The following is a 27,831-nucleotide window of genomic DNA, read 5'->3' on the forward strand; positions in this document are numbered from 1 at the left end:
CTTACCCTCAGCCTACGGCTAAGGTGGCAAGAACTTGTATACAAGAAAGCACAATAACCCTCCATAATTGATATGAAGCCATAAACTGATATGCCTTGTATGAAACATGTTCCACTTGACCATGAAAGACCTCTAAAATTATAACAAATCATGCATATAAGCACACAGAGTTAAGACTGTCAAGTCACCTGGCCAGCTGCATAACTTCCTGCAACTTGCTTTTAAAAGAATAATTCTGTTATAACTTGGGGATAAAAGGGGACCAACTACTTGCACTATCAGAAAAACCTTAGTGTACTTGAATCAATAATGAAGCGAGTGTGTCATTTTTAAAAATATTGTACAGAAAACAATGTCTTCCTATTAAAGTGTATCTACACTATAGAAAGGATTCTGTCCAACATCAGGTACAGTAAATCATCAAGTGATTAAGTCTTTATCAAAATGTTTGCTTTTAATTGATAATGTTTTATAACCAAAGCTTGTGATAGAGTTTGGCTATATAATAAGCAAAATAAACTGTACTGAAAGAGTCCTAGAAAACAAATGATCATTGTTAATATAGCGGAGTGCAATACCTCTGTGTTTTTCTGAACCTATCAACAAACTTGTTCCTGTTAAACTAGCAGCATGCATGTTTCTTGTTAATTTTGAACAATTTAAATCTAATGTTCTACAAAAGTCAGCTGAAAAGTCCACACATATTACATTAAACTGGTGAAATATATTTGCAAACAACTATACAAATCATAAGCATGACAATATGAATCATTATTCCATTAAGATTCACTTAGTTACTTCATCTCTAGTAAGATACTGATACAAGCACAGGGTATTTACATGATGCTGAACCACCCTGACATAAATATTTAAAACTGTTCAACCAATGGAGAGATTTGCAAGTCACATGATAAATCTGGACAAACAAACACGGACTTTAATTCAAGATATTCTCTTGTTTAACTAAGTAGAACATTATGAAGGGTGGACATGGTATAATTTAATGTCATATCAATTTCTATTGTGGAGCTGTTGTTTCACTTTTTGTTCTTTCCAACAATTAAGACTGGATCATTCATTTTGGACACTTGAATGTATGTATGAATTAAAATCGGGATAGATTCAAAAACAAAGTCATTGAGAATATCTTATCCCAACCTACTTGTCATCATGTTTTTCATGTACATTGTGTCACTGAAAAAGTGACCAAAAAAGAATATTAATAATCTTGGTTACAAGTATTTGACTATACAAGTCCCAGCACACCATTATATATGGTTTTCATTTAAACATTATCCATTCAACTCTTAATAAACCTTTATAAATCCCTATTACTGTGAAATCATTTATATTCGTGGGCATAAAATTTTTGTGGTTTGCCGAAAAATTTGATTTTGTGGGTACTTGAATTCGTGGTTTTTCACTTTTGAAAAAAAAATCCAAACTGCGATCGTCCTAGATCTTCTGCATTATCTCCACGCGCTGGTGCGTGATTTCCGTCATCTACGTCACTCGGTTTATGACACTTGCTTAAGTGGTACGACACGCCAATTAGTGCATATACCCATGTCAATTATTGATTTAATTGGAAATTAAGGTCATAAAAGAAGACGTACCCTGATTATAAATACAGATAGGCGATGCCATTGAAAGCCAATTAAGAATTTTGCAAACTGTGAAAACACAGAGAAGGTCAGTATATTGGGTTAACAATTCCAAAAGATAGATGATGTTTACAAATTCAATCAATGTTGAATATCATCTTATTTCATGTAAAATCATTTCAATATTTATTCACACTTTTTTGTTCAATAAGAAGCCTCCAATGTAATCGATTAATTATTTTATTAAAGAAAAAAATCAAGAACGGACACTCATCACTCACATCATATAAACTTGGAGATTCATGAACAGCACACTTGTAAGCACGTGCTTCTGTCATTTGGTTCATAAAAACACATTGAAATGATTTGTTAACAGCAAATATGATATAGTGACAAAACAAATATAGTAAGATATACAGTGAGACGGATATTTACGCTGTATACTGCGGCCTCTGGAACCAATAAACTAGAGTATGTACATAACATGGCAATTGAAAAAGTGAATAAAGGGTCTATATTTCGTGGGATCTTGAATTCGTGGATCACCTAACCCACGAACATTAATGATTTCACAGTATTATTTTCATTGCATTTAAAACTAAAAAAGGGTCAATTTGAGTGGACCAATCTTCCAGTACACAGTTACCTACCGGGAAATGGTCAGCATCATCATTGCTCATTTGCAGGAACCTTTCCAATCGCGCACTGGAATGCTCCGGACCCTGCAGAACCACATTTTTTGCAATTTTGAGATCATGAGCTGCTATGAATTGATGATGAAATACCGGGTAATAAATAATAAATATTGACACATAATTTTCATGTACCTCATAAGATACTACTCAAATTGTTCACAAAATTCCTGAAATTTAGCAAACCAAAGCAAAATATCTGGTAAATATGCTGCAAACACTTCCAACCAAGGGTCAAATAATTCATCATAGTTTTGACGGTTCATATGGAAACCAAAATAGTTTACAATCAATTACTAAACTCAAGCTTTTTGATATCAGTTAAAAGGTGTCTTAGCAATTAAACTACATATGTAAGGAATAGTTTATCACCTGAACATGTATGTACTGTAAGTTCACTCACCATTCCCTCATAGCCATGAGGGAGAAGAAGAACAATGCCGTTTTGACGAACCCACTTGGCCTGGCCGCTGGAGATGAACTGGTCAATGATACACTGGGTCGTATTTGCAAAGTCTCCAAACTGAGCCTCCCATAACACTAAGGCATTTGGGTTTGTCAGGGAATAACCTAGCTCAAAACCTGCACAAACAAATGCATTCATTGTAACAGATTAATTGAGGTAAAGTTAGCTTTATTGTTTTAATTAATGTTTTCAGGACAAGTTATTTCCACTTCCTTCACATAGAAATACATCTCATCCTTGTCTAATTTCAAAGGAATATAGCCTAAACTTAACAAATGAAACTTATAAAAATTCTAAAAAATGATTTATTCATACAAGTGTTACCACCCATACCTAAAACTCCGTACTCAGAGAGTGAGCTGTTCTCCACGGTGTAAGGGGCCTGACCTTTGTACAGGTGATTCAGACAGTTGTGCGTTACGCCATCCTGTTGCTGGTGATGCAACACATGGTGACGGTGGCTACAAAACAAATGCATACTTTGAGTAACATTAAAAAAATTTGGTCCAATACCCAAAACTAACCCATAGTTTACACAACCAAATGATCAATTTGGGGCCAGCATTTTTTACAGGTAACATGTAAACATGGTGAGTTTTATTTACCTGAATGTTCCTCTCTCGACATCCTGTCCACTGAGCCTGACATGGACTCCCTCCTTGAGCAGTGAACCAAAGGCAAGGGCCTCAGCCAACGCCCAGTCTGCCACCCTTTCATTAACCATCTGCATACGACCCTTCAGGATACGCTTCAGGCCTGAAATACATGGGGAAAAAAAGGATCTTAAAAGGAGCTTGAAAAATGTTGAGTTATGCTAACATAAAATAAATACTTTTAGACAAATAAATCATTAAACTCAGAAATGATTACAAGTGTCTTCCATGTGTTTCGAGTACAGATGGAAAATCTGTTCCAATCTCTTGCGCAGCGGCTCGTAATGAGGCTTGAAGAGTTTCTGACTATGCCGTCATGATGCGCAGTAATTTGTAATCACTGTTGACAATAAAGGGTTCCAAAGAACATCACATTTTTACAGTGTTTGAATGAATATGTAACGTTATTATTTTGTTCAAATAACTATTTGTTTCATTTGACTTTTTTAAAATATTTAAAATAGAACAAGAGTGACACTCACAAAATACGCCCATCAATAATTTCTTGGATTCTAAGACAACATACTGTCACATTGGCCCTTTGAGAAGCAAGCTTTTCAAGAAGCAAATGATTTGGCACAATATGGCATTAACAGTAGAATTTTTTTATTTTTTTGATAAATTCAGGGGGCCATAACTCTGGAGTGCCTAAAGCGATTAGGCTGGTTATCGAACTTGACCTAGATATTTCACCAACAAACACTTTCATGAAGTTTGGTGGAAATTGGATGAGAAATGTTCAAGTTAAAGAGCGGACAAAGCTAAAATGGACAATTTTGACAAATTCAGGGGGCCATAACTCTGGAGTGCCTAAAGCGATTTGGCTGGTTATTAAACTTGACCGAGATATTTTACCAACAAACACTTTCATGACGTTTGGTGGAAATTGGATGAGAAATGATCAAGTTAGAGAGCGGACAAAGCTAAAATGGCCAATTTTGACAAATTCAGGGGGCCATAACTCTGGAGTGCCTAAAGCGATTTGGCTGGTTATCGAACTTGACCTAGATATTTCACCAACAAACACTTTCATGAAGTTTGGTGGAAATTGGATGAGAAATGTTCAAGTTAGAGAGCGGACAACATTGTGGAGCCGCCCGCCCGCCCGCCGCCCGCCCGCCATGGGTGTTCCCATAATACGGCCATCGTAAGATGGGCGTATAAAAACGTAAAATTACACATTAGAATACCTTCAATTGGCAAGACTCATCTTACATGTATATGGGAAACGGAATATCATTTTTTCCAGTACTGGTCCCATGACTGAGACACGCAAGAAAACTACCGTAATACATATTTCAAGTATTTATGATGTTTAGGTTTAGTTAGCATTGGCATATGGCATTCAGAATCCCATTTGCATCACTTATTGTGTGTTAAACATACAGTAAAACCAATGTTTTTTTCTGAATTTCTATTTTATTATGCAATACCCCTTTAGGAATTATGAAGGAAATATGGATTTTTGGATCTTGCAATTAACATTGAAACAAATTTTCATACATATTTTTGAAATTCTTATCTCTTTGCAATCTGTTTATTTTGATTGGGATTTTCCATATACCATAAAAGATTTTTAAACAAGAGGGCCATGATGGCCCTAAATCGCTCACCTGAGTAAAAGAGTTTAACCTTTGTTATTAATATAGCTTGTTTCTCAAAGAATATTGAACAAGAGCTGTCAAAGTATGTGACAAATGCCCCCCAATGTGACATTGATCTATGAACAAGTACATAAAAAGTTGATCTTGCCTTTATGTGTCAAATACATATTGCAAGTTATATTAAATTGCCTCTGAGCATAGAAAAAAAACAATCATACTAAATGACAGCCAACACTCTTTATGTCCTCATATTCAGCATTCCATTGTGAATAAACACTTAGTGTATCTTTCACCTTAGAGGTAGGGACATGGGTCTTGCACACGACACGTTGTCTTGGTATGTCGAAAACATATGGCAAGTCATTTTAAAATCTGTCCATATAAGAGTAAGTCACAGCACGGACACGACAGCCTATATTTTCCTTCAGGTTGCCATGGCAACCAGAGTTCTGCATGGAATTAATTTTTTTGAACAATTTTGAAAAAGCACCAACCAAGGATCATTCCTATGAAGTTTCATCAAAATTGTCCAAGCGGTTTAGGAGAAGAAGATGATTGTAACCAATTGTTGACACTTTCCCTTTAGGTTGCCATGTCAACCAGAGTTCTACATGGAATTAATTTCTTTGAACAATTTTGAAAAAGCACCAACCAAGGATCATTCCTATGAAGTTTCATCAAAATTGTCAAAGCGGTTTAGGAGAAGAAGATGATTATAACCAATTGTTAACATTTTCCTTTAGGTTGCCATGGCAACCGGGCCAAACAAAATTATGTGAACAAATTTAAGAGAGGTCCATGCAAGGACACTTCAAACCAAATTTGCTGAAGATCTATCAAGGGGTTCATGCGAAGAAAATGTTAAGTTTTTTTTACTAATTTTAGCTCTGGTGGCCCTTAAAAGGGGCCAAACAAAATTATTTGAAAAGACCTGACAGAGGCCCATGTAGGATGCTTCAGACTTGAAGATCCATCAAGCAGTTAATAAGATCAAGTTGTTTAAAGGTTTTTCTATTTTTTGCTCTGGTGACCCCTAAAAGGGGCCAAACAAAACCATTTGAACAAAGTTGAGAGAGGACCATGTAAGGATGCTACATATCAAGTATGGAGTCATTCTGACCTTTACTTTCAGAGGAAAAGATGTTTAAGTGACAAGACAATGTAAAAACAAATGACCCCTGAGCAAGGCCAATTTGACCCCGGGACAATAATTTGAATACCTTTGGTGTAGGTCCACTAGGTAACACTATATACCAAATATGAAAGCTCTAGGTCTTATATTTTGGAGAAGAGGATTTTTAAAGTTTTATTATATAAGACTATATAAAAATATTGAAAACCTAAGCCTATGAACATGGGGCGTGGCCAATTTTGACCCCAGGGCTAAAGTTTGAACAATCTTAATAGTGGTCCGATAAACAATGCTTCATACCAAATATCTAAGGCCTTCGCCTTTTGGTTTCGGAGAAGAAGATTTTATAAGTTTTCATCATATACATATATAAGGAAACCCATGACCGCCCGGGTGGGGCCTTTTTTTGACCCCAGGGCCAAAGATTGAACAATATTGGTACAAGTCGACTAGATGATATATCATGCCAAATATCTAAGCTCTTGTCACTACTTGATTTTACGTGTGTATCTATATATGTATATTTGTTATTATTTGTTGTATGTGGCCCATATTGAAAATTGGTAAGTGTACTAAATATGTTATCCAGTTTAAATTAAGACGTTACTTGTCTTTGTGAGTTCGGAGAAGATTTTTTAAGTTTTCACTATAACACATATAGAGAAAACCCATCAGCCCCGGGGTGTGGCCAATTTTGATCCCAGGGCCATAATTTGAACAAACTTTGTAGAGGTCCACTAGACGATGAATCATGCCAAATATCTAAGCTCTAAGCCACGTAAGTTCAGAGGAGATGATTTTTGAAGTTTTCACTATAAACATATAGAGAAAACCCATGACCCCCGAAGGGGGTGGGGCCAATTTTGACCCCAAGGCCATAATTTGAACAATCTTTGTAGAGGTCCACTAGACGATGAATCATGCCAAATATCTAAGCTCTAGTCCAAGTAAGTTAAGAGGAGAAGATTTTTGAAGTTTTAACTATAAACATATCAAGTATACCCATGACCCCCCGGGGCGGGGCCAATTTTGACCCCAAGGCCATAATTTGAACAATCTTTGTAGAGGTCCACTAGACGATGAATCATGCCAAATATCTAAGCTCTAGTCCAAGTAAGTTCAAAGGAGAAGATTTTTGAAGTTTTCACTACAAACATATAGAGAAAACCCATGACCCCCCGGGGCGGAGCCAATTTTGACCCCAAGGCCATAATTTGAACAATCTTTGCAAAGGTCCACTAGACGATGAATCATGCCAAATATCTAAGCTCTAGTCCAAGTAAGTTCAGAGGAGAAGATTTTTGAAGTTTTAACTATAAACATATAGAGCATACCCATGACCCCCCGGGGCGGGGCCAATTTTGACCCCAGGGCCATAATTTGAACAAACTTTGTAGAGGTCCACTAGACGATGAATCATGACAAATATCTAAGCTCTAGGCCAAGTAAGTTCAGAGGAGAAGATTTTTTAAGTTTTCAATATAAACATATAGAGAAAACCCATGACCCCCCGGGGCGGGGCCAATTTTGACCCAAGGGCCATAATTTGAACAATCTTGGTAGAGGACCATTTGGTGATCCTACCTACCATATATCAACGGCATAAGCCTTGTGGTTTGGGAGAAGAAGATTTTTTAAGTTTTTCCTTTCCATTGCCATGGCAACCAGAGTTCTGCATGGAATTCAATTCTTTGAACAATTTTCAAAGGGGACCACCCAAGGAACATTCCTGTGAAGTTTGGATGAAATTGGCTAAGCGGTTTATGAGGAGATGTCGTTTAAAGTAAAAGTTTACGGACGGACGACGGACGGACGACGGACGGACGACGGACGCCGGACAAATTGTGATCACAAAAGCTCACCTTGTCACTATGTGAAAGGTGAGCTAAAAAGGAAAATGGTTTACCGGTTTATTTGATAGAAATACAATAACATATGGTCAATGTGTGGTTTACCGGTTTATTTGATAGAAATACAATAACATATGGTCAATGTGTTTTGAAAGATTTTTAAACAATAATTGAAAGCCATATCATTAAACCCAGAACAGTTTTTGCCATATGAAGTGACATCAGGTTTAGCACATTTCAGTAACGTTTGAAAGAAAAAGAAAATTTTAAACACCAAAAATCTTGATTCTACAGTATGTGAAACACTTGGTAATAATAAGAACAGCTGTAATCAAACCAATATGACTTACCACCATGAATAACGAAATCACCAGGTGGGGGTGTACTGAAGACTTCGCTGATGTGTCTAAGCACCTCTTCCTTGATCCCAGTCTTGGGCAGCTCCATGGCCTGTCGGGAGTCAAAGAAGCCATCCCACGGGGAGTCCAGCCACTCTGCGTTGGAGACAGCCTTTTCCTTCTTCGCAAGATTAAATGCCTCTTCACAGATCTGGTCATACTTGCTGACCTCTTCCTGAAGTACAGACATTAAGAATGGGTTTATTGGTGTATTTATTTGCTAGACGTTATGGTGTATTACTATATAAGAAGAGCACCCTAAAAGGATAGCATGCTAGTCTGTTTTATTTGTTAAAAGGGACATACCTCAACAGTTATTAAAGCAAGAGTTAAGGCCTTGCAACAAATGTTCTTATTGTTGCTGGCAACATGTGTATTAATTAAGTCTCATGTGAATACCTTGAACTGTTATTTAGTAATTGCCAAAGTGAAAGTTTGTGGATGCTGACACAGATGACTATGATCACACCAGGGCCATCATAATATCACAACTTTTTTCTCTTTGAGAAACAGACAAGTTAAATATCACATTTTACAATATAACATTTTTCTTTTTAAAGCAACATCAACATAACAAAACCTATACTTACACATGAAAAAACTACTTTTTTTATGGCTATTTTGATATGTCTGCAATTCCATTTAGAACATAAATGACGACAACAAAATAGCTTAAACTATTTGTCAGTGTATTGTCAATGATTTATACGTATTATATGAGCATGATTCAACCACAGCACCTCATACTCCTGTTGCGTGACTATGCCCTCATTCATGAGTTTCTCAGCATACTGTGCCAGGACTGTTGGGGTTTTAGCGATCTGCTTGTACATCAGGGGTTGTGTAAACATTGGCTCATCGATCTCATTGTGACCATTTCTTCTGTAGGATACCTGCAAAACAAGGAGGGGTTGAGAATCAAGAAGCAATTACCTTTGATATTAAAATGTTGTATTTTTTCCCAAAAGAAATAATTTTTCGCAATATTTCAGAAGAAAATACCATTTCATTTCTTCATCATGAGGTCATGGACTAATTCTCTAACCAGACATAAATACCTTACATTGATATGTAAAAATGAATATCAATGGCCCAATAGTTACCATAATAGGAAATAATCAAGTGTAGCTGCATGAATACCAAACAATCCACTTTACAGATAAACAAATACAGCTATACCAACCAGATAAACAAATACAGCTATACCAACAAGATAAACAAATACAGCTATACCAACCAGATACACAAATACAGCTATAACAACAAGATAAACAAATACAGCTATACCAACCAGATAAACAAATACAGCTATACCAACTAGATAAACAAATACAGCTATACCAACTAGATAAACAAATACAGCTATACCAACCAGATACATAAATAAAGCTTTACCAACTAGATAAACAAAGCTTTACTAACCAGATAAACAAAGAAAGCTTTGCCAACCAGATAAACAAATAAAGCTTAACTAACCAGATCAATAACCACGTCTTTGCCCCAGGTTGCCCTCCATTCAGCTGCGACCTTGGAAACGTACATTACCGCCTCTGGGTCATCTGCGTTCACATGGAATATTGGGGCATTCACCACACGAGCCACATCTGTACAGTACGGGGAGGATCGGGAAGAGCGAGGATCGGTAGTGAATCCAATCTGGATAAGATTTGGTCTCTTGAGATATATTACATACAGAAAATGTGAACTAAAAAGGAATCATATACATTTCTATATAATCTTTATGCAGATTAAGGGATTTTCTTATTGATTACCTGACTAAATATGTATAGAAGCTAGATATTGAATGCAATTTAAGTACAATAACAGTCTTATGGAATTGTCATAGTTCCATTATGCATCTATAATGTGACTATGCATGTATCAATATTATTGAAAACATTTGCATTCATTTTGCTACAAAACTAACCCTAATTTCTGTAAATCCTAAATGTTAGGGATGGACAGACAGAAATGGGCAAATATAAATGCCCACATCCCCTGCTTTATCGGGCCCAGGGATAAAAACTGCTTTGGGCCCTTGGCATAAAACTGCTTATAACATGATGAGCAAAGCCATATTATGCCGGTAGTCCTAAAGGCATTATTACCTGGTTGTTGACGACAATATGGACTGTGCCGTGTGTGGTGTAGGCAGGCAGGTCACTTAAGTGGAATGTTTCATACACAACACCCTGACCACTAAAAGCAGCATCTCCGTGTAACAACAAACTCATCACCTACAAATAAAAACAAGGACAAAAATGATAAAAAGTCCAATATGGAAGTGATGTCCTCATATTCAATATTTGCAATTTGATGAATTTTTTACTATACTACCATGTATGAAATATTAAATTTTGTACACAAGATCACTAATGACTATTGTATCCTTGCCAAAAAACATTAAGTTACATTAATTATTTTTTTGGAACTGAACAAAATCATCACAAGAGTGAACCTCGTCCATACCTTCTTTCCCTCTGTGTCTCCCCGGTAGAACTGCTCAGCCCGGCATTTCCCCTGCACGACAGGGTCCACTGCTTCTAAGTGGGAGGGGTTCGCCACCACTGCAATCTTGATCTGCTTGTTTGTGACACGGTTCAGACGCTCCACAGACATACCCAGGTGGTACTTGACATCACCGGAGCCCTCGTCAGCTGCCTCCAACTTGGAGTCAAACTGGCAGAAGATTTTTTCCAGAGGTTTTCGACACACATTTGCCAGCACATTGAGCCTTCCTCTGTTGAGAACGAAGTTTTGTCATTTAATCGATATGCAATTTTATTTAAACAATCAACAGGTTCACTTTAGAATTTGATAAAAACCGTTTAAACATGCCATGGTTTAAGAATGCGTAATTCAACAAACATTTAAATGATGAAGATCAGAACTAAAGCAGTGGAATTCCTACATGCGTACAAAAGGTCCTATTCTATGATTACAAGATGGATCTTTCGAGGTTAGAGGAAAAGGACACAGTATACTACATAAGGAAAAGCAAATAGTTTGGAAAATCATGTTAAGGGATAACATATCTAGGTACAACTTTAAAATTAGGCGAAAGCTGCATCATTGAAATGAAGATAATCTCTATTCCCCCTCAGGACCCTTCGTTGTTACCTGTGGGGCATGCCGATGATGAAGCTCTCAACACCCAGGGTACTGGAGCTGTCTATAATACACTTCATGGAAGGGATCATCACCTCTCCCCCTTCCAGACCAAAGCGCTTCTCGGACGACCATTTGCGCGCCAAGAACTCTTCAAATCTGAAAACATGCAAAGATTATCAATTAGCAAAATCATTATTGGTACTTGTTCTAACAGTTATTTTCTATCAATTTAGTTTTTCATTACAAACTTTGTTATTTTTTAGCAATGAAAGCTTTTTTATATTGTGCAAATGATGAGATAAATATTCAAAATATCTCGAAAGCAGGAAAGTGTAAATAATGTCATCCCTGTTAATGGTAAAAAAGGTTCATGCGCTGTAGATAGATTTTGCGTGGGCTTAATTTCCAAAAATTCAGGTCACCAATCGATGACCCAGAAAATATTCAATTGAGTGTTGCTTTCTGATGAATAAATTATGGCATTGGGAATTTAAAACTCTTGTGAAATTGCTCAAAACCAAAATATTGCGAAAAAAGAATGTCAAAAACGTTTAGAAATATGCAGAATGCATGAACACACAATTTCATGTTTTCTTTATTGCAATAGTTTTATTTTAGGTAAAATTGCCATTGCTAAAGGTAAGTGTTTAACTGTTGGAACTGAGTGTTTAACTGTTGGAGCTGAGTGTTAACTTCTGGAGCTGAGTGTTTAACTGCTGTAGCTGAGTGTTTAACTGTTGGAGCTGAGTGTGTATCTGCTGTAGCTGGGTGTATAACTGTTGGAGCTGGGTGTATAACTGTTGGAGCTGAGTGTTTAACTGCTGGAGCTTAGTGTTTAACTGTTGGAACTGAGTGTTTAACTGAAACACTGCTGGAGCTGAGTGTTTAACTACTGGAGCTGAGTGTTTAACTGCTGGAGCTGAGTGTTTAACTGCTGGAGCAGAGTGTATAACTGTTGGAGCTGTGTGTTTAACTGTTGGAGCTGAGTGTATAACTGTTGGAGCTGAGTGTATAACTGTTGGAGCTGAGTGTTTAACTGCTGGAGCTGAGTGTTTAACTGCTGGAGCTGAGTGTATAACTGTTGGAGCTGAGTGTTTAACTGCTGGAGCAGAGTGTATAACTGTTGGAGCTGTGTGTTTAACTGTTGGGGCTGAGTGTATAACTGTTGGAGCTGGGTGTATAACTGTTGGAGCTGAGTGTTTAACTGCTGGAGCTTAGTGTTTAACTGTTGGAACTGAGTGTTTAACTGAAACACTGCTGGAGCTGAGTGTTTAACTGCTGGAGCTGAGTGTTTAACTGCTGTAGCTGAGTGTATAACTGCTGGAGCTGAGTGTTTAACTGCTGGAGCTGAGTGTTTAACTGCTGGAACTGAGTGTATAACTGCTGGAGCTGAGTGTTTAACTGCTGGAGCTGAGTGTTTAACTGCTGGAGCTGAGTGTTTAACTGCTGGAACTGAGTGTTTAACTGCTGGAGCTGAGTGTTTAACTGTTGGAACTGAGTGTTTAACTGCTGGAGCTGAGTGTATAACTGTTGGAGCTGAGTGTTTAACTGCTGGAGCTGAGTGTTTAACTGCTGGAGCTGAGTGTATAACTGCTGGAGCTGAGTGTATAACTGCTGGAGCTGAGTGTTTAACTGCTGGAGCTGAGTGTATAACTGCTGGAGCTGAGTGTATAACTGTTGGAGCTGAGTGTTTAACTGCTGGAGCTGAGTGTTTAACTGCTGGATCTGAGTGTTAAACTGCTGGAGCAGAGTGTTTAACTGCTGGAGCTGAGTGTATAACTGCTGGAGCTGAGTGTTAAACTGCTGGAGCTGAGTGTGTATCTGCTGGAGCTGAGTGTATGACTGTTGGAGCTGAGTGTTTAACTATTGGAGCTGAGTGTATAACTGTTGGAGCTGAGTGTATAACTGCTGGAGCTGAGTGTATAACTGCTGGAGCTGAGTGTGTATCTGCTGTAGCTGAGTGTTTAACTGCTGGAGCTGAGTGTATAACTGCTGGAGCTGAGTGTTTAACTGTTGGAGCTGAGTGTATAACTGTTGGAGCTGAGTGTTTAACTGTTGGAGCTGAGTGTTTAACTGTTGGAGCTGAGTGTATAACTGTTGGAGCTGAGTGTATAACTGTTGGAGCCGAGTGTTTAACTGTTGGATCTGAGTGTATAACTGTTGGAGCTGAGTGTATAACTGTTGGAGCAGAGTGTATAACTGTTGGAGCTGAGTGTTTAACTGTTGGAGCTGAGTGTATAACTGTTGGAGCTGAGTGTTTAACTGTTGGAGCTGAGTGTATAACTGTTGCAGTTGAGTGTTTAACTGTTGGAGCTGAGTGTATAACTGTTGGAGCTGAGTGTATAACTGTTGGAGCTGAGTGTTTAACTGTTGGAGCTGAATGTTCAACTGTTCCAGCTGAGTGTATAACTGTTGGAGCTGAGTGTTCAACTGTTGGAGCTGAATGTTTAACTGTTGGAGCAGAGTGTATAACTGATGGAGCAGAGTGTATAATTGCTTCAGCCATTTTTGTAATCACTGAAGCAGGATGCATTAATATTGGTGCAGTGTGTATAATTGCTGGAGCTGTGTGTATTAATCATCTTTCATTCATGGTTCTTAGTATACTTGATGCATAACTTATTAATATACCTTTGAGATCTGATAAGCCTTGCAAGAATGAGACGTTTCTCCTCCTTGTCAAATTTCATTACACCAGGCGTTTCAAACTTGCGCTTGATCCAGTCTGTCTGCTCACGATTGTTGATGAACATAAACTCTACACCAATGTGGTTACAGTATATATTCTGAAACAAACATTGCACATCTGAATACAAAGAAACACACAGTTTTCAAAATAAAGTAACTTTCTAATATAACGTATCTAAAATATGCTTAACACAATTTGATGATGTTGAAAAAGCACCAAGTGCTAATACAAATTGTATAACAATATAGCTGTGCATGGTCAGATTATGTCTTATATCAACTGTAGCTCCATGTTGGCACTGAAGTCCTGGGCCTACATGTTATTTCCAGAAAATGTGCTTCTTTTATCTAAGCGCATCAAAGAGGAAGAGCATTTAACCGGGCAGCAAGCCTCAGATTCCATCCCAGAATCATTATCCACACATGATTTGGTCTAGATACATCTCCGATATCCTTAATGTGACTTGGGTATTTCTTATATCAAAACCATTATGCTGTCTTCCAGTATCTGTAATTATTCTACTAGCACAATTATGCAGATAATATTGTGAGACTCATGCCAAATGGCCCATCAATAGAACTGGTGCCTTCTGCCATTAACCCCACAAATCATTTCTTCAGTAGCTATATACCTTGAGACGTGTGATGATTTCCCCAAGGGGCAGGGAGTGGCTATCTCCACCAATATAGGTCGTGTCTGGTAACTGGAACACGCGCTGGAGGTCCTCTTCCTCTGTAATGGCAATGGAGCAGTAGTGTATGGATGGTGACATGCAAGGTACGATAGGAATAAGCACGTCTTTAAAAGGACTAGACACCAGATGACACCATTGCAAGAAAAAAAGAAAATTGTAAAAAAACTTACATAAAATTGATATCGCTGTGTACAATCATTAAATCTTGCTGACTGATGTATCACAATTTTTACGACCCATGTATCTTTCACAGTTTTTGCGCACTTTTCCATTTCAAAATATACTGGGTTTGTCTACCACGTAAATTCCAGCAGGTTTAAAAATAGTATCAGTATATGTATCTGTACTTATCATGTGACTTTAACATGCTAAATATACACACTATAAACTGGGAAACTGTTATGCGCTTTTTATAAACCGGTAAACTCAGCTGAGACAAAGACAAAATATTATTTTAATCATGTATAAAGATGCATTATCAGCCTCATCCTAGTTTGTATTGATAAATCTAGGTTTGTTTTGAGGAAATACTTTATTTACCAATTTTTAAACAGGGACCATCTGGTGTCTAGTCCCTGTAGTATTTGTTTTGTTTTTCAACAGTTTGGGCATCAATTGCATATTGTTAAACAGAAATGAATTTTTATATTAATTAAATGGTTCAGCTTTGATTTTCAAGACCGTTTCAACCTGGACATTAGTTAAAGGGAGACATTAAGATGGAAAAGAAATGTACTAAATAAGAGTTGTATTAGTCGTGAATTCAGTAAATTGTAAGTTCTGGAGTGTTGTTTTAGAACTATGAATTAGTACATAACTGTTCAAAGAAATCAATAATATAACACTGAAAGAGGGCTATGGAGCATCCATCATATAAATTCAGAGCGACAGATAAGCAAGCAAAGCTTAAGCAAAAGCAACAATTAGCCCTTAAAGTAACATGAACAATAATTATAATAATGAAAAACTTAGGCAGAAAAATATCATACAAAATTTATTAATTTTAAGATTTTATACTTAAAAATAAATCAATTAAAAGTATCTTTATTACTTAAACTAAAATTCCTATAAAGTCATCATGTAAGAAAGCAGTTATTTCATACGTAAAAGCTTTTACATCAGACTTTGATTAAGAAGCTTGCCTAGCCACACAAAAGTGATCAATAAAACTCCATTACTGGCAGCCAAGCAAGGATTTGTGTTCAGATGAATGCATTTTAACCAGAAATTATTCAACAAAACAGCATCTTCTTGAATGATTAATGCTAGAGTAGATAAGATGACATTGATGTTATTCTAACTATAATAGTAATGGTGTAAAATGCCAACACATTTTTTTCCTTGCACCAACTCTCTGGATTTTTAGGGGTGAAAGTCCAAGTCCTTTGGTTTAAATCATTACAAATAAAATATCTAAAATCTATTTGGTGCAGGACTAGGAAGCACAACTCTGTCAGAATCATTTCCTAGGCTGCAATGTTTTAAGGTGAAATCAACTGACATTTAAAATGAGCTTTAAACCAATGACTCAAAAAAACAGTGTGGTCCAGCCATTTGTTAAGTGAAATACAGTATGGTTCTAGGTTAAGTTGTTTTCAATTTATTCTCAAACGACATCACCTTGACCTTTATCAAACTGTCACCGATATCAATTAAGTTGTTCATCTACCAGCAAGTCCAACCTCCAAGTGAAGTTTCATTTTCATGTGTCAAACTATTCTCAAGTTATTGTGCAGACACAACATCAAGTTGAGTCATCTTCTGGTCAAGTTCAATTAACAACTTTAGTTTCAAGATCCTTGGTCCATCTCTTCTCAAGTTACTGTGTTTCCATGATATTGTTGACCATGACCTTTGACTTTTTGACCCCTAAACAGAAAGGGTCATCTACTGCCCAGGAACAACCTACTACTAAAGTTAATGTTCCTAGGTCCAAAATCCCTTTACTCATATAGTTATTAGATAAAAAATATTTTCAAACGTAATTAACCTAGTTTGTAACAGTCAGATGCCATTAAAACCTTAAAAAAATAGAAGATATACTGTAGGTTTTTGTAAACAACAATAATTAAATATGATAAAAGCAATGTTCATTATCATTGAGCATATTACAATTTGTGGATATTTATTAATGCAAAAATCATAAATGATGCCCAGGCTGGACAATATGTCATATAAATTGAATAAAATCCTATACTTTTTGAAATGGTAAAACTAGAGCTATCACAGAAATAATGAATACCCCCAGATGCTGCCTGGACACTGGAATTGTTCAATAGTTATTGAGATATATGGAACAAAAGATTTTTAAAACCGTTTTTTACTGAGTCAAGAGCCACAACTCGTGTTAAAAAAGTGAAATATGAAAGACATGGCAGGGGAACACATGTCTTCTTTTCCAGTATGGGACGGAACAAACGCAACTCCCATTTAATCCAGATATGTAACAGTCTGGGGGTATTATGATTCCAGTCTATTCACCTGCAACTGCAAGTGAAATAAAGTATGTATATTTAAAGCAAACAAAATATTAAATAATTATAATAACAGTTAAAGTAAAACGCAATAAAAAAATCTTTATTTTGCATGGACTGGTCAATATTAGATTTAGTATATATTTCTCACATTGTCGCAAAATAAACATATCATATTTGATATTCTGGTTTTTATGTCAAGCAGATCACAGAAGTAAAGATGATTTCTTTAGATTAAAACTTCAAGTAAAAAATTATGAATGACTGGGGTTTGATACTGATTATGGGAGCTTATGTCCAAGTTAAAACACAGAATAACTAGCCTAGGACATTAGTTGTGCTCTTTAAGTCAGTAGAGTGCAAGATGTACAGAGATATTTTGATTATTGACTTTAATTTGGCCATCAGCTTATTCTTTTTGGTCAATAGTTGATAGTAAATCTTACACTTCTTGGTAATTTGACAGAGCGGGGAATGATCTGTATATTATTTGCATCAGCATGTATAAACTGAACACATTGATTATTTAAAACTCCTAAAACTTGAACTCTCAGTTTCTGAAATATTTTTTTCAGCCGAAGTAGTATTACACTTCATTCTTATGTAACTGGGATCTGCTTGGAAACACCATTTTGCTGTCAAAAAGAGACATTCCAAAACCAAGAACTGGGTTGAACCATCCAAACCTGACACCCCTTACCTGTTAAATGACAGTGCCCTAAAATATTATATAACACAACATAGCAAACAATTAAACAAAATAGGTAGAAACAGGATTTTTTGAAAGAAAAGGTGCAAATAAAACTCTTAATAAAAAGTAGTTGAACGTAATTTTTTAACAGATATTATAAATTATAGAATACTAGATTTGAGATATCACTGCTAAACAATTACAACAAAATGTCAATAATACCAGACACCCTTCAGTTCCACCACATAGTTTCTAACAAAATCTTGTTTCATACTACATATAGCAAACCAGAGCTCCAGATAAGGTTTAAGGTCAGAGTATTTTACCTTCAAAGGGAATTAAATGCTGCATAGTGTAGGTTACGCTCCACTTTGCCAATAATAATTGATTAAAACTTTGTTCCTGATATGCACTATGGACAATAAGAAAAAATTGAATATGCAAAGGTTAAAAATATGATGCATTTGTCGTCATTTGTACTTAGCTTTGTGGAATATACACTTCTTACCTGAAGCTCTGGCATATAATGTAACCATTCTAGCTCATATTCAATACATTCATCCATAATCTCATCGCATGTTAATCAACATGTTAATTTGTTAAAAATGCATTGTGCACAAAATTCAACTCAAGATGCATCACTATGCAACATTTTAAAATGAATACATGCAACATTGATATCTTTATTGAAGCATTGACTGAAATTATGTCTAGGTTACATACTTCAAACATCAAGGACACACTGTTTAAAGCTAGTGTTTCCTTAATGAAAGTTGCAAGTACAGCTTGAATGTTAATGATGTCCTTGAGTCAACCTCAAACTACATGTAGCATTAGTGGTCAAAATCCGTGAAAACTCTAGTATAATGTAAGCCGGGCTTGCTCAGAATTATTTTAACATAGCCGGGCTTGCTCAAAGTATGAATCTAACATAACAAAGGCTTGTAACATTTTCAAAACCCTTGTTTTGATGTAAAGATTCAATTTTGTATAAAGTCTTACTTCATGACAACCTTTACAAGCTTTATTAAAATTCTTAGGACCTATTAGCTATTTCCCAATAAAATTACAAGCAACAGCATGATCACTCTTTGGGCTTATCAGTTAGACATAAAAAACTAAAGCAGTTAGAAAATATTAATTAATATATCATTACATATGAGACCAAAAACTTTCTGTACAGGCAAAACACACTATATGCATACAAAAAACATTGCATGGCCAAGCAAAATTGATTTTCTAGTGTTCTATAATGTTTTCCTTTTGAAATATTAATTTGTTATTCATGTAAATACACAAAACTGCAAACAATAGCTTCACCAATGAAAATGTGAAATGAAAACATTTCTGTTATCTAGAGTCAACACTTCTCAAAATGCAGTTAGAATGCACCACCAATAAGCATTTAGACAAGTGTTTTATGAATTAGATAATAGCTTATTTCCTACTTCATTTTCAGTTAAAACTACAATGAATACAAACTTTGATAAATAAGTATTACATTTGAATGGATTGAAAATTGTTTAATGATCTATTTTCATAATATAAAATTTAAGCTATATAAACATGTTTTCTTTCACTTGGTTATAATATTCTTCTTAATTACAGGGCAATATTTACAAATATTACAAAAGATAAAAAACAACAACATAGAGACAAGTATGCATGTCAAATATTCTTGGGTATCTGATAATAATTTTCACAAGATTACAAGACAACATGACCAAACTAAACCAAGCAAGCCAGACTCAGGATGCAAGACAACTTCTCACACAATGTTTGACCATAAAGGGCTTACCAAACTTCTGCACACTTTTTCCAAGCAGCCCATCCATGGACGGTACATTTATTCCAATTGGATCTAAATCTGCCGAGTGGTGTCCGCGCAGCTGGAGGGATAAGGAGTCAAATTTTGTTGAATTTCAGGATCAAGATTGAAAACCCAGGTGCAAATACTTGCCAAGATACAATGCTGACAGTATGCATGTAGCATTATTACCTTGTAAGCAGCAGAAGCAAAATATATTAGATAATTTCTAACAAATGACTATGTCAAAATATGCACAAAATACTGCTGCTAATAACATTAGTAGCAAGATACAAACCTGAAAAAGAATGTTTTAAAACTTGCGTTCAGGACTATGTATTTAGTACAGACATAATTCTGGAAGAAAAAACAACAACATCCAACATATTGTATTATGGTACGAGTATCCATAAAAAATAATCTTAAACTACAAATGTATATCACTTACAATTTGTCACCTAGGTATGCTTACTCTATACTTAAAACATAATTATGTAACTTGCATAAACGCAGTTGCTTAAAAATGTTATCAGGTCATTCTTTAAAGGTGTTTAAATGGTTTAAGAATCACTAAGGTTCATGAATAAAAGGCACAAACATTTTCGTTGAAATCAAAATTGTCACAATCAGAATAATGCCTGTCAAAACAAGACTTGAAATTAAAAAAATTAAGTACAAAGTTGTTAATAGAAAAAAAAATGGTACAATTTACAAAAAACAATTTTATGGTTACTCGTATTAACAGCAGTGGCATTGGCAATAAAAGCATCAACATTAGTACAGGTAAATCTATGCCATGCTTCTATACATTAGTACTGATGGTCGGATAAGCCCCATATACCAACAGAAAGGTTCTAGAGTCTACCTATACTAATATTCAAAACAACACTCCACAAAGTTTAATGTATAACCATACAACAGAGAAAAACGTAACAGCTGAACACAAACAGACCAGTGATCACGGGGTGATTGTCTCCCCCTGATGATAACCATGGTAACCAGCAGACATACAGGTAACACATCCCTGCACCTTACATCCAACACAACAGTGCACCCCTCAGAATTTTTTTCGTATGTTTCAAAAATATTATGCAGATGACAGATGAAATCATTTTGACAACTTAAGCTTTGGAAATCAAATGAAAATTAGAGAAAACACCGAAAATAACCACAGAAATATCAGAGACTAAAGAACTTGATTAACACCCACTTGTTGATGAAGCCTTATTTTAGTTTTTCAATCAAAAGAGACTATTGAAATACTTTTTGGGCAAATAAAGTTAGGCTTAAATATGGCTGGTGTTCAGCGTGATGTGGATGTAAGTTGCTGGTGACATTTTCCCTGTAGTACCTACCCATGTGATAGTTCTGTAAGACAAGCTCCGCAGGTATTGCCGAGTCTAGGTCAGCGTCACTGATCCCCAAGGGATCCAAAGCACCTATATTATGGCCACGTGTCTACAATAATTGGAATGCACACATAATGCTCACAAACATAACATAAGCAGCTAAACATAATCTTGTTGGTTGTCAGAATTGCTAATGCTGTTCCTGGATAAAATGATGAATAAGTTTATATGCATAACATGAATGGAAAAAAACAACTAGTGTATTAATACATACGGAAAGAAATAGACTGCAATTTTCAGCTGTTTTATAGCTGATATAATGGTATGTCCCCAAGTTCATGAGCAGGGCTTCTAAATATTTAAAAAAAATTCAATCGGTCCAGGTCTGTTTAAAAAAATAATAATTCCAAAGTCAGATAAATTCATGGTTTGGGTAAAGAAAGGGGTCTTACACTATGAGTGTACTGTACACGAGTAAGAGTTCCCGCTGACCATCACCATTGTCGCCATATACGGCAAAAAGGTGACATTAATTTATACCTAATATTGCTTTAAAATGATGTAAGCCCTGTACTCAGCAGTTAATCTTTAGCGTGACGCTGTTGATATCCTTTAGAATAGGCTCATGACTTATTTATTTCGGAAATTTTATGGCTTTTGCAGGTTAACACTGACATACTTTTATAAATGATAATGGCTCTTTGAGGCTAAAGTGTAACTATTATTTACATAAGAAAAAGAAGGCGAATTAGACAACTCTTTGATATGATAAAAACAGCAAAATCAATTAACATAGACCATTTACACAGAAGTTATCACGCATATCGCCCTTCAGGATGTCCCATGGAATTTGAGGTATTTTTTAATGACATACACTGCTTGACAAGTTGTGTATTTTTTTCTGACTTTGGGACAACATTGCAAAAAAAGCAAAAGATCGGCCCAATTTTTAATTAAGTTAAGAAGCCCTGGTCATGAGTATTATATTTTTATCCAATATGAAAATTCCCAATGATTCTTTGAAATTTTTGCAAATTGGGGGCCTTTTTTCTTTTACGTTGAATAATCAAATAGGCATTAATTGATAAATAGATCAGTGACAACATTTAACAATTACTGCTATGCTTGCCTCTAAAAAACAAAGAAAATATTCTTGAATTAATACTTTACATAAAGGTTTCCAATCATAAGGATAAAAGGCTTCCTAAAATGTTAAAAGTTATATACTTAATATTTCTGCAAAAGAACCTGTATAAAATTAGACCTGCATTATGAAATCCCTGCCATCAGTATAAGTCAGCTTCAAAAACAGAATGTTAATCATACATATAAGATAAACTTGACATGCAGTTAAATGAGACCCATCGATAGACAGCGCTTTTGACTATAAATCGCTTTATCTATGTCATGTATAAATGAATAGCATGCATTATTGATGAAATGTGTGCATGTAAAAAACAGCGCAATAACTTTACTAATGTAATTGTCGTGTGGCTTTGAACACTAAGCTGTCTGAATATGTCTGTTGCATAAAAGATTTTTGAGATGTGCTAAAAAGCCCAACAAACTTTCAATCAGGGGGCTATAATTTGTATTCAGGATCATATGCTTAGCAAGGTGCATATTTCCGTATTTTATCCGTTTGTGCATTTGGTATGGTTTCCGTATCGTACATTGTCCTGTATTATTTGTGTATTTGTTGTCTCGTCGTGTTGAGTGTGGTGCTACATGGTTATTGTCCTATATGCATTACTGTCCGTCAATGTCCGAGTGCGTCAAAGCGTAAATACTGGTTATGCAAGTTGATCTATGTTTATGAGAGTGATTGATTGGTTGACAATGCCCTTCTCTCCTTTTCCTGCTTCATTGCACATGCCCTTATTAACATTTACAAATCAATCATTCTACTCTGAATTGTCAACGACGCAAGTCACCAACTATAACATTTTTTACTTATTGATTTATTACTTAAGGAATGAATTGCCGGGTTGATGTCATTATCAGGGTATGAACGCAATTGGGTTGGTCAATGTGTGTGGAGTCTGAAGGACTCCACGCGTACTTTGACCAACCTAATTGCGTTCATATCCCCGATAATGACATCAACCCCGTAATTCATTCCTTATATTTACACCAATAGTTCATTATTTCATTCAAGAATTGTTAAAAAAATACTTCATTTCATTTAAGAAAACCTTTCAGTAATCCGTTCTTACCCATTCTGTAAATAGAACGACCCGACTATAACCGGAAACATTTTTTTCAAATGACGTCACAATAACGCACGCAGGAAAAGATCAACCACTTGAAATCACGTTAAAACGTAAAATTAAAACAATTCTGGTACCAATATATTTAAAATATAATAAACTTACACTTTTAAAAATGTTGATCTATATTTTACGGTACCTCCAGACACAATACAACCAATAACAAGATCAATAGCTTTCATGTATATTGTTATGCAATGAATTACGATCCGAACATATCCGAAGATGTTGCGTTCATCGATTGATGAACGCAATTGCCGAAAGGCAGTTCATTAAAGGAACGGAAGTTGAGGTGTAAATATATAAGCATATTCGCTCTTATCTTTGAGCAGTAATATTGTAGTTCTATTTATGTAATTTTAAATTATTATTTAGACGTGCCTGGTTAGTTATTAATATGTCTTAGAATGTTTTGTGTATTAGATCGTGAAGTTGCCGTTGATACATGCAGATCACTGCCTAATGTCATCGTATTTTGTGTATTAATTAGTAATATGATTAGCATATAGTTTTATATGTTTTATTATATGTTTTAGGTTTCTTCGAAATTGTTCATAAATAAACAATCGAACTCAGTTGAGTGGTCATCTCCACACACCCACTACATATAGACTGATGACTCTGAACACTCAGTGGAGCACAAATTCAATTGAACTAACAGTATTCAAGATATGAGCAAAAATCCCAACTTGGCCTTGTCCAAAGCCAATCAAGGTCCATAATTTATAATTATTGATAAAAAGGGACATATAGGAATATGTGAATAAGTTGTCTGATAGCCCTGTTTTTTTCTTCAAAATTGTGTATACACGGCCACTAAACGCCAGCTCCACCACTTATTGGAGTTGCCAAGAAAATGAGCTGCCAACACTTACATGGTGCAGCTTTGCCTTGTGTTTACTTCTACATAGGTGAGTATGATTTATATTTTATTTGATAATTTTATTAAACAGACATATTTCGAAAACGGGAGAATCTGGTACCATGTAAGAACACTTTTATTGCAGGTTGGTTATGCTTTTCTTTCCAATTTTGTGCGAACTGTGGAGCTAGGAGCTTTTCTCCCGAAAAGGAATTGTGCATATTTTGAGATCTGCTAGCAAATCAAGTACACTTAGTTGCTTACACACACGTAAGAACTTTCTGGGACTTTCAAATATTACTTGTATGTATATTAATTACACTGGAACACAACAAACCTAATAAGCACTTCTTAAAAAGGAAATATGCAAATATTTATAAAAGTGGTGGAGCCATTTCTCTAGTGATGGTGATGTCGAGTAGTGGTGGCACTGTTGAGAATGTTTTGCGTCCAAAGTAACATAAAAACTTAACGCTTTTGGAATGAATACAAAATAAAGGTGGCTACGTTTTCACACATTGTTATGCTTATTATGCCCACCAGTTGTGGACACAATCTTCTTCGCGAACTTCCTTAACCAAAGTGACGACTATTCCGAAAACAGTAGGACAGGGATGGAGCTATATACAGAAATTTAAAGGGCCAAAACTCTGTGTAAAATCACTGAGATCGAAAGTGCTGATAATATGGGCATCTCCTCTTGTTGGTGCAATTACCTATATAGTTTCATTGAATACAAAATCGTGATTGCTGAGAAATAGCCAGGACACATAGTGGGACAGTCAGAGTGGTGATTATAAAATCGCACTAAAATTGCACAAGCGCTATCTAACATTTCGTTTCTTATAAAAGCAAGGGCAAGACCTTATAAAACATTCTGAAATGTCATATATTCTGCTGTTGTTTTTTTTAAATTGTATGCCAAAATTTAACAACTAATTGAGTTGAAACAGTTGCTTAAGTCCAAATGCATGCAGCTATTTAATTCTGAGACTTGACAAATTCAAAAAAGCTCATTGAAATACATGTACCTGGTAGGATCTTATGATGGTTTGCACAGATAAGTGATCCTCAATGATCTTATCTGTGATAGGTTCTTTTCTTGTCAGCTGTGTGGATGTCATTGCAGGTTGTGTCATGGAAGGGGCAGACATTGAGGTGGCTGCCAGGGATGGAGGCCTCACATACGCTGTACCTGGAGCAGCACCTTGAGACACTTGTCGAAAATATATGTCCCAGGACTATAAATGAAATGGCAAGATAATCTTTAAATTAATACTTTTGTGAATAAAAAATCATGACAAATCACATAGTGTCATTGCCATATAACATGCTAAACTCTCTCTTTGTACATTTACAGCTTCAATATATTTTCAAAATTGATAATTATATCATAGGCTGCTAAGGCATGATATTTGATCTATCTACATGTATGAAAAATCTAGATTTATACATCTAACTTTCTATAACCAGACAACAATCATGTTAAATATGATTTTAAGAACACCATAATGCTGTTAATTATAATTGACACTCCATTTCTTTTAGTGTTACATTAGTAACACACTAGATTTTTTACTTAATTTACCTTGTGTACTGTGTTTGGGTCTTTCTCCCAGGATTTGTACATTTCTTCCACATAAATGGAAGAGGTACCACTGAGAAAGGGTTCGGCTGCTGCCTGTGTGGTGTAATTCCTGCCAGACTGTGATCCAGCTTTAGATGAACAACTTCGGCAGGCAGCATATTTATAACCTTCCCATAAGTGGGGACGAGTGCCCACTACCCATAGAGTCTTTAAACGAAACATCTTAAATTGTTTTTAAAATAATAAAATGTCTTTTGTTGTGGCACAGACACCACTGATTATATTAAGCCAGTGTTACTGTAGGTAAAGGTGACTTGTGTACATCAAACTGACCTTGTGCTCTTCTTGAAAACTTTGAATAATAAGTGTTGTTTGAAATTCAATTCTGTACAACTATTTGATATACTGCATAAAGTAGATATCAGTGGACGGAAAGTTCCGTCAGAACCAATAATCGTGTTCAAGATTGGTGATAGTCTGGTCTTATCTAGTTGACACCTGTGGAATTCCCACCTTGACATTCATTTACTTGCGAAATGGCGTCCGGCTGAAAAGATGAAAATAAATTCAATTACTAGCCATACAATTTGACAACAACATACCGAACAGTTGATTAGATACATTTTGATGATAAACAATTAATGTTTTTTTTATAAAAGTTATAACGATCTGAAACGAATACACTACCAAAATTTATCAATTTCTTCATGCAAAATATTCCAATGTTAGTTTTTTGACAGATGACGTCATAACGTGGATATTTAAGAAAAACCTCTGATTAGTCGATTTTGGGATATCCCTCGACGGAAAATGAGCACGTGCTTGGTCAGCGTGTCGGAAACTAATGATGGTCCTATTCGGATGGGTTTTCTTTCACCGAAATGAGATTGATGTTGAGGAACACATTTTAATTTTGATGCAGCAAAACTTCATTTAGTTTGAAATTGCTACTAGAAAAATAATATTTATCAAAACTGTTGTATAAGTTAAGTGAATAGCGTATTGTGATATCTAAAACGACATTTTTTGTTTCAAATGATAATAAAAACGATAACGAAAAATATAATAAAAAAAACATATGTTTTTCTGAGTTCAGACTATTCGTAATCGTGGGCCTAACATTTTAGTGAACACGAATCCCGGACGTTTTATGATTTCGTATTTTATAAATCCATTTGTATGTCATACACAGACATATATGGTTTATAGTCCGTGATGTGTTTTGTTTTTTTCGGATCTGTGATAGCTAACTGAACTTGACCAAATATCGAGCATTAATATATGCCCATAGCTTGGATAGTCTGTTTCGCGTATATGTAATATATTTAAGCTACATATGTAAATCAAACTGATCGTGCAATGGATGAGGTAAACAGTATACGGTTTCGAAGATGCCCCATTGGTAGAAAGGAATGTGTTTCAAGAATCGAAAAAAAACGCACTTATTAAAGACCTAGACGTTGTTAAAAATCCGAGTCAATCCCCCACCCCGATGGTGCATCAAAATTCGAAAAGCAATTAACTATCCAGTTCATTTCATACACATCCAATTATATAATCCGTTTTTTTTCTGGAACAATGCAAATTGAAGGGACACATTCAGTTGCATAAACAAGTAACCAAGATCCCTTTTAAAGGAACAATGATTAGGGACAATTTAATCCAAGTCTACCCTATACTGAGTTTGGTTTAAAATTATTTCTATGTAAGCTAAACTACATATAATTGTATTGGGAGCACATCTTAACTGTGGCAATTGAAGCCTTCTCCGGGCAGGACCACCACACTCCGGGTTGTACTTCACTGCCAGTAGTTTAACTACTCAAAGTAATAAGTATCACCAATTAACAAAGCAATAGGTATCACCAATTAAAAAAACATGAGATTAAGTAGGTCG

The 27,831-nt window shown here is 35.7% G+C and overlaps 1 protein-coding gene across 7 annotated transcripts in view; it reads right to left on the reverse strand.

Annotated features, from left to right (window-relative positions):
- LOC128222708 (2-oxoglutarate dehydrogenase complex component E1-like) overlaps positions 1–26,755 on the reverse strand; it is a 32,162-nt gene extending 5,407 nt beyond the window's left edge. For 2 of the 7 annotated variants that reach the window (XM_052931840.1, XM_052931804.1), the window contains exons 1-17: positions 26,622–26,755; positions 25,935–26,481; positions 25,378–25,587; positions 19,857–19,947; positions 18,068–18,085; positions 14,831–14,931; positions 14,142–14,296; positions 11,520–11,666; positions 10,869–11,139; positions 10,508–10,636; positions 9,876–10,055; positions 9,140–9,292; positions 8,352–8,574; positions 3,368–3,518; positions 3,096–3,223; positions 2,700–2,878; positions 2,255–2,326 (exon numbers count right to left, since the gene is read on the reverse strand). In XM_052931840.1, the coding sequence (XP_052787800.1) occupies positions 2,255–2,326; positions 2,700–2,878; positions 3,096–3,223; positions 3,368–3,518; positions 8,352–8,574; positions 9,140–9,292; positions 9,876–10,055; positions 10,508–10,636; positions 10,869–11,139; positions 11,520–11,666; positions 14,142–14,296; positions 14,831–14,931; positions 18,068–18,085; positions 19,857–19,947; positions 25,378–25,587; positions 25,935–26,156 (2,430 nt within the window). In that variant the 5' untranslated portion in view covers positions 26,157–26,481; positions 26,622–26,755. Of the gene's footprint in view, positions 1–188; positions 219–578; positions 597–2,254; positions 2,327–2,699; positions 2,879–3,095; positions 3,224–3,367; positions 3,519–8,351; positions 8,575–9,139; positions 9,293–9,875; positions 10,056–10,507; positions 10,637–10,868; positions 11,140–11,519; positions 11,667–14,141; positions 14,297–14,830; positions 14,932–18,067; positions 18,086–19,856; positions 19,948–21,220; positions 21,324–25,377; positions 25,588–25,934; positions 26,482–26,621 lie in introns of all 7 variants that reach the window. The other 5 variants (XM_052931848.1, XM_052931816.1, XM_052931810.1 and 2 more) reach the window with 4 other exon arrangements.
- Between the last annotated feature and the right edge of the window lie 1,076 nt (positions 26,756–27,831).

This window comes from Mya arenaria, chromosome 2, assembly GCF_026914265.1.
Source record: "Mya arenaria isolate MELC-2E11 chromosome 2, ASM2691426v1".
Classification (NCBI taxonomy): domain Eukaryota; kingdom Metazoa; phylum Mollusca; class Bivalvia; order Myida; family Myidae; genus Mya; species Mya arenaria.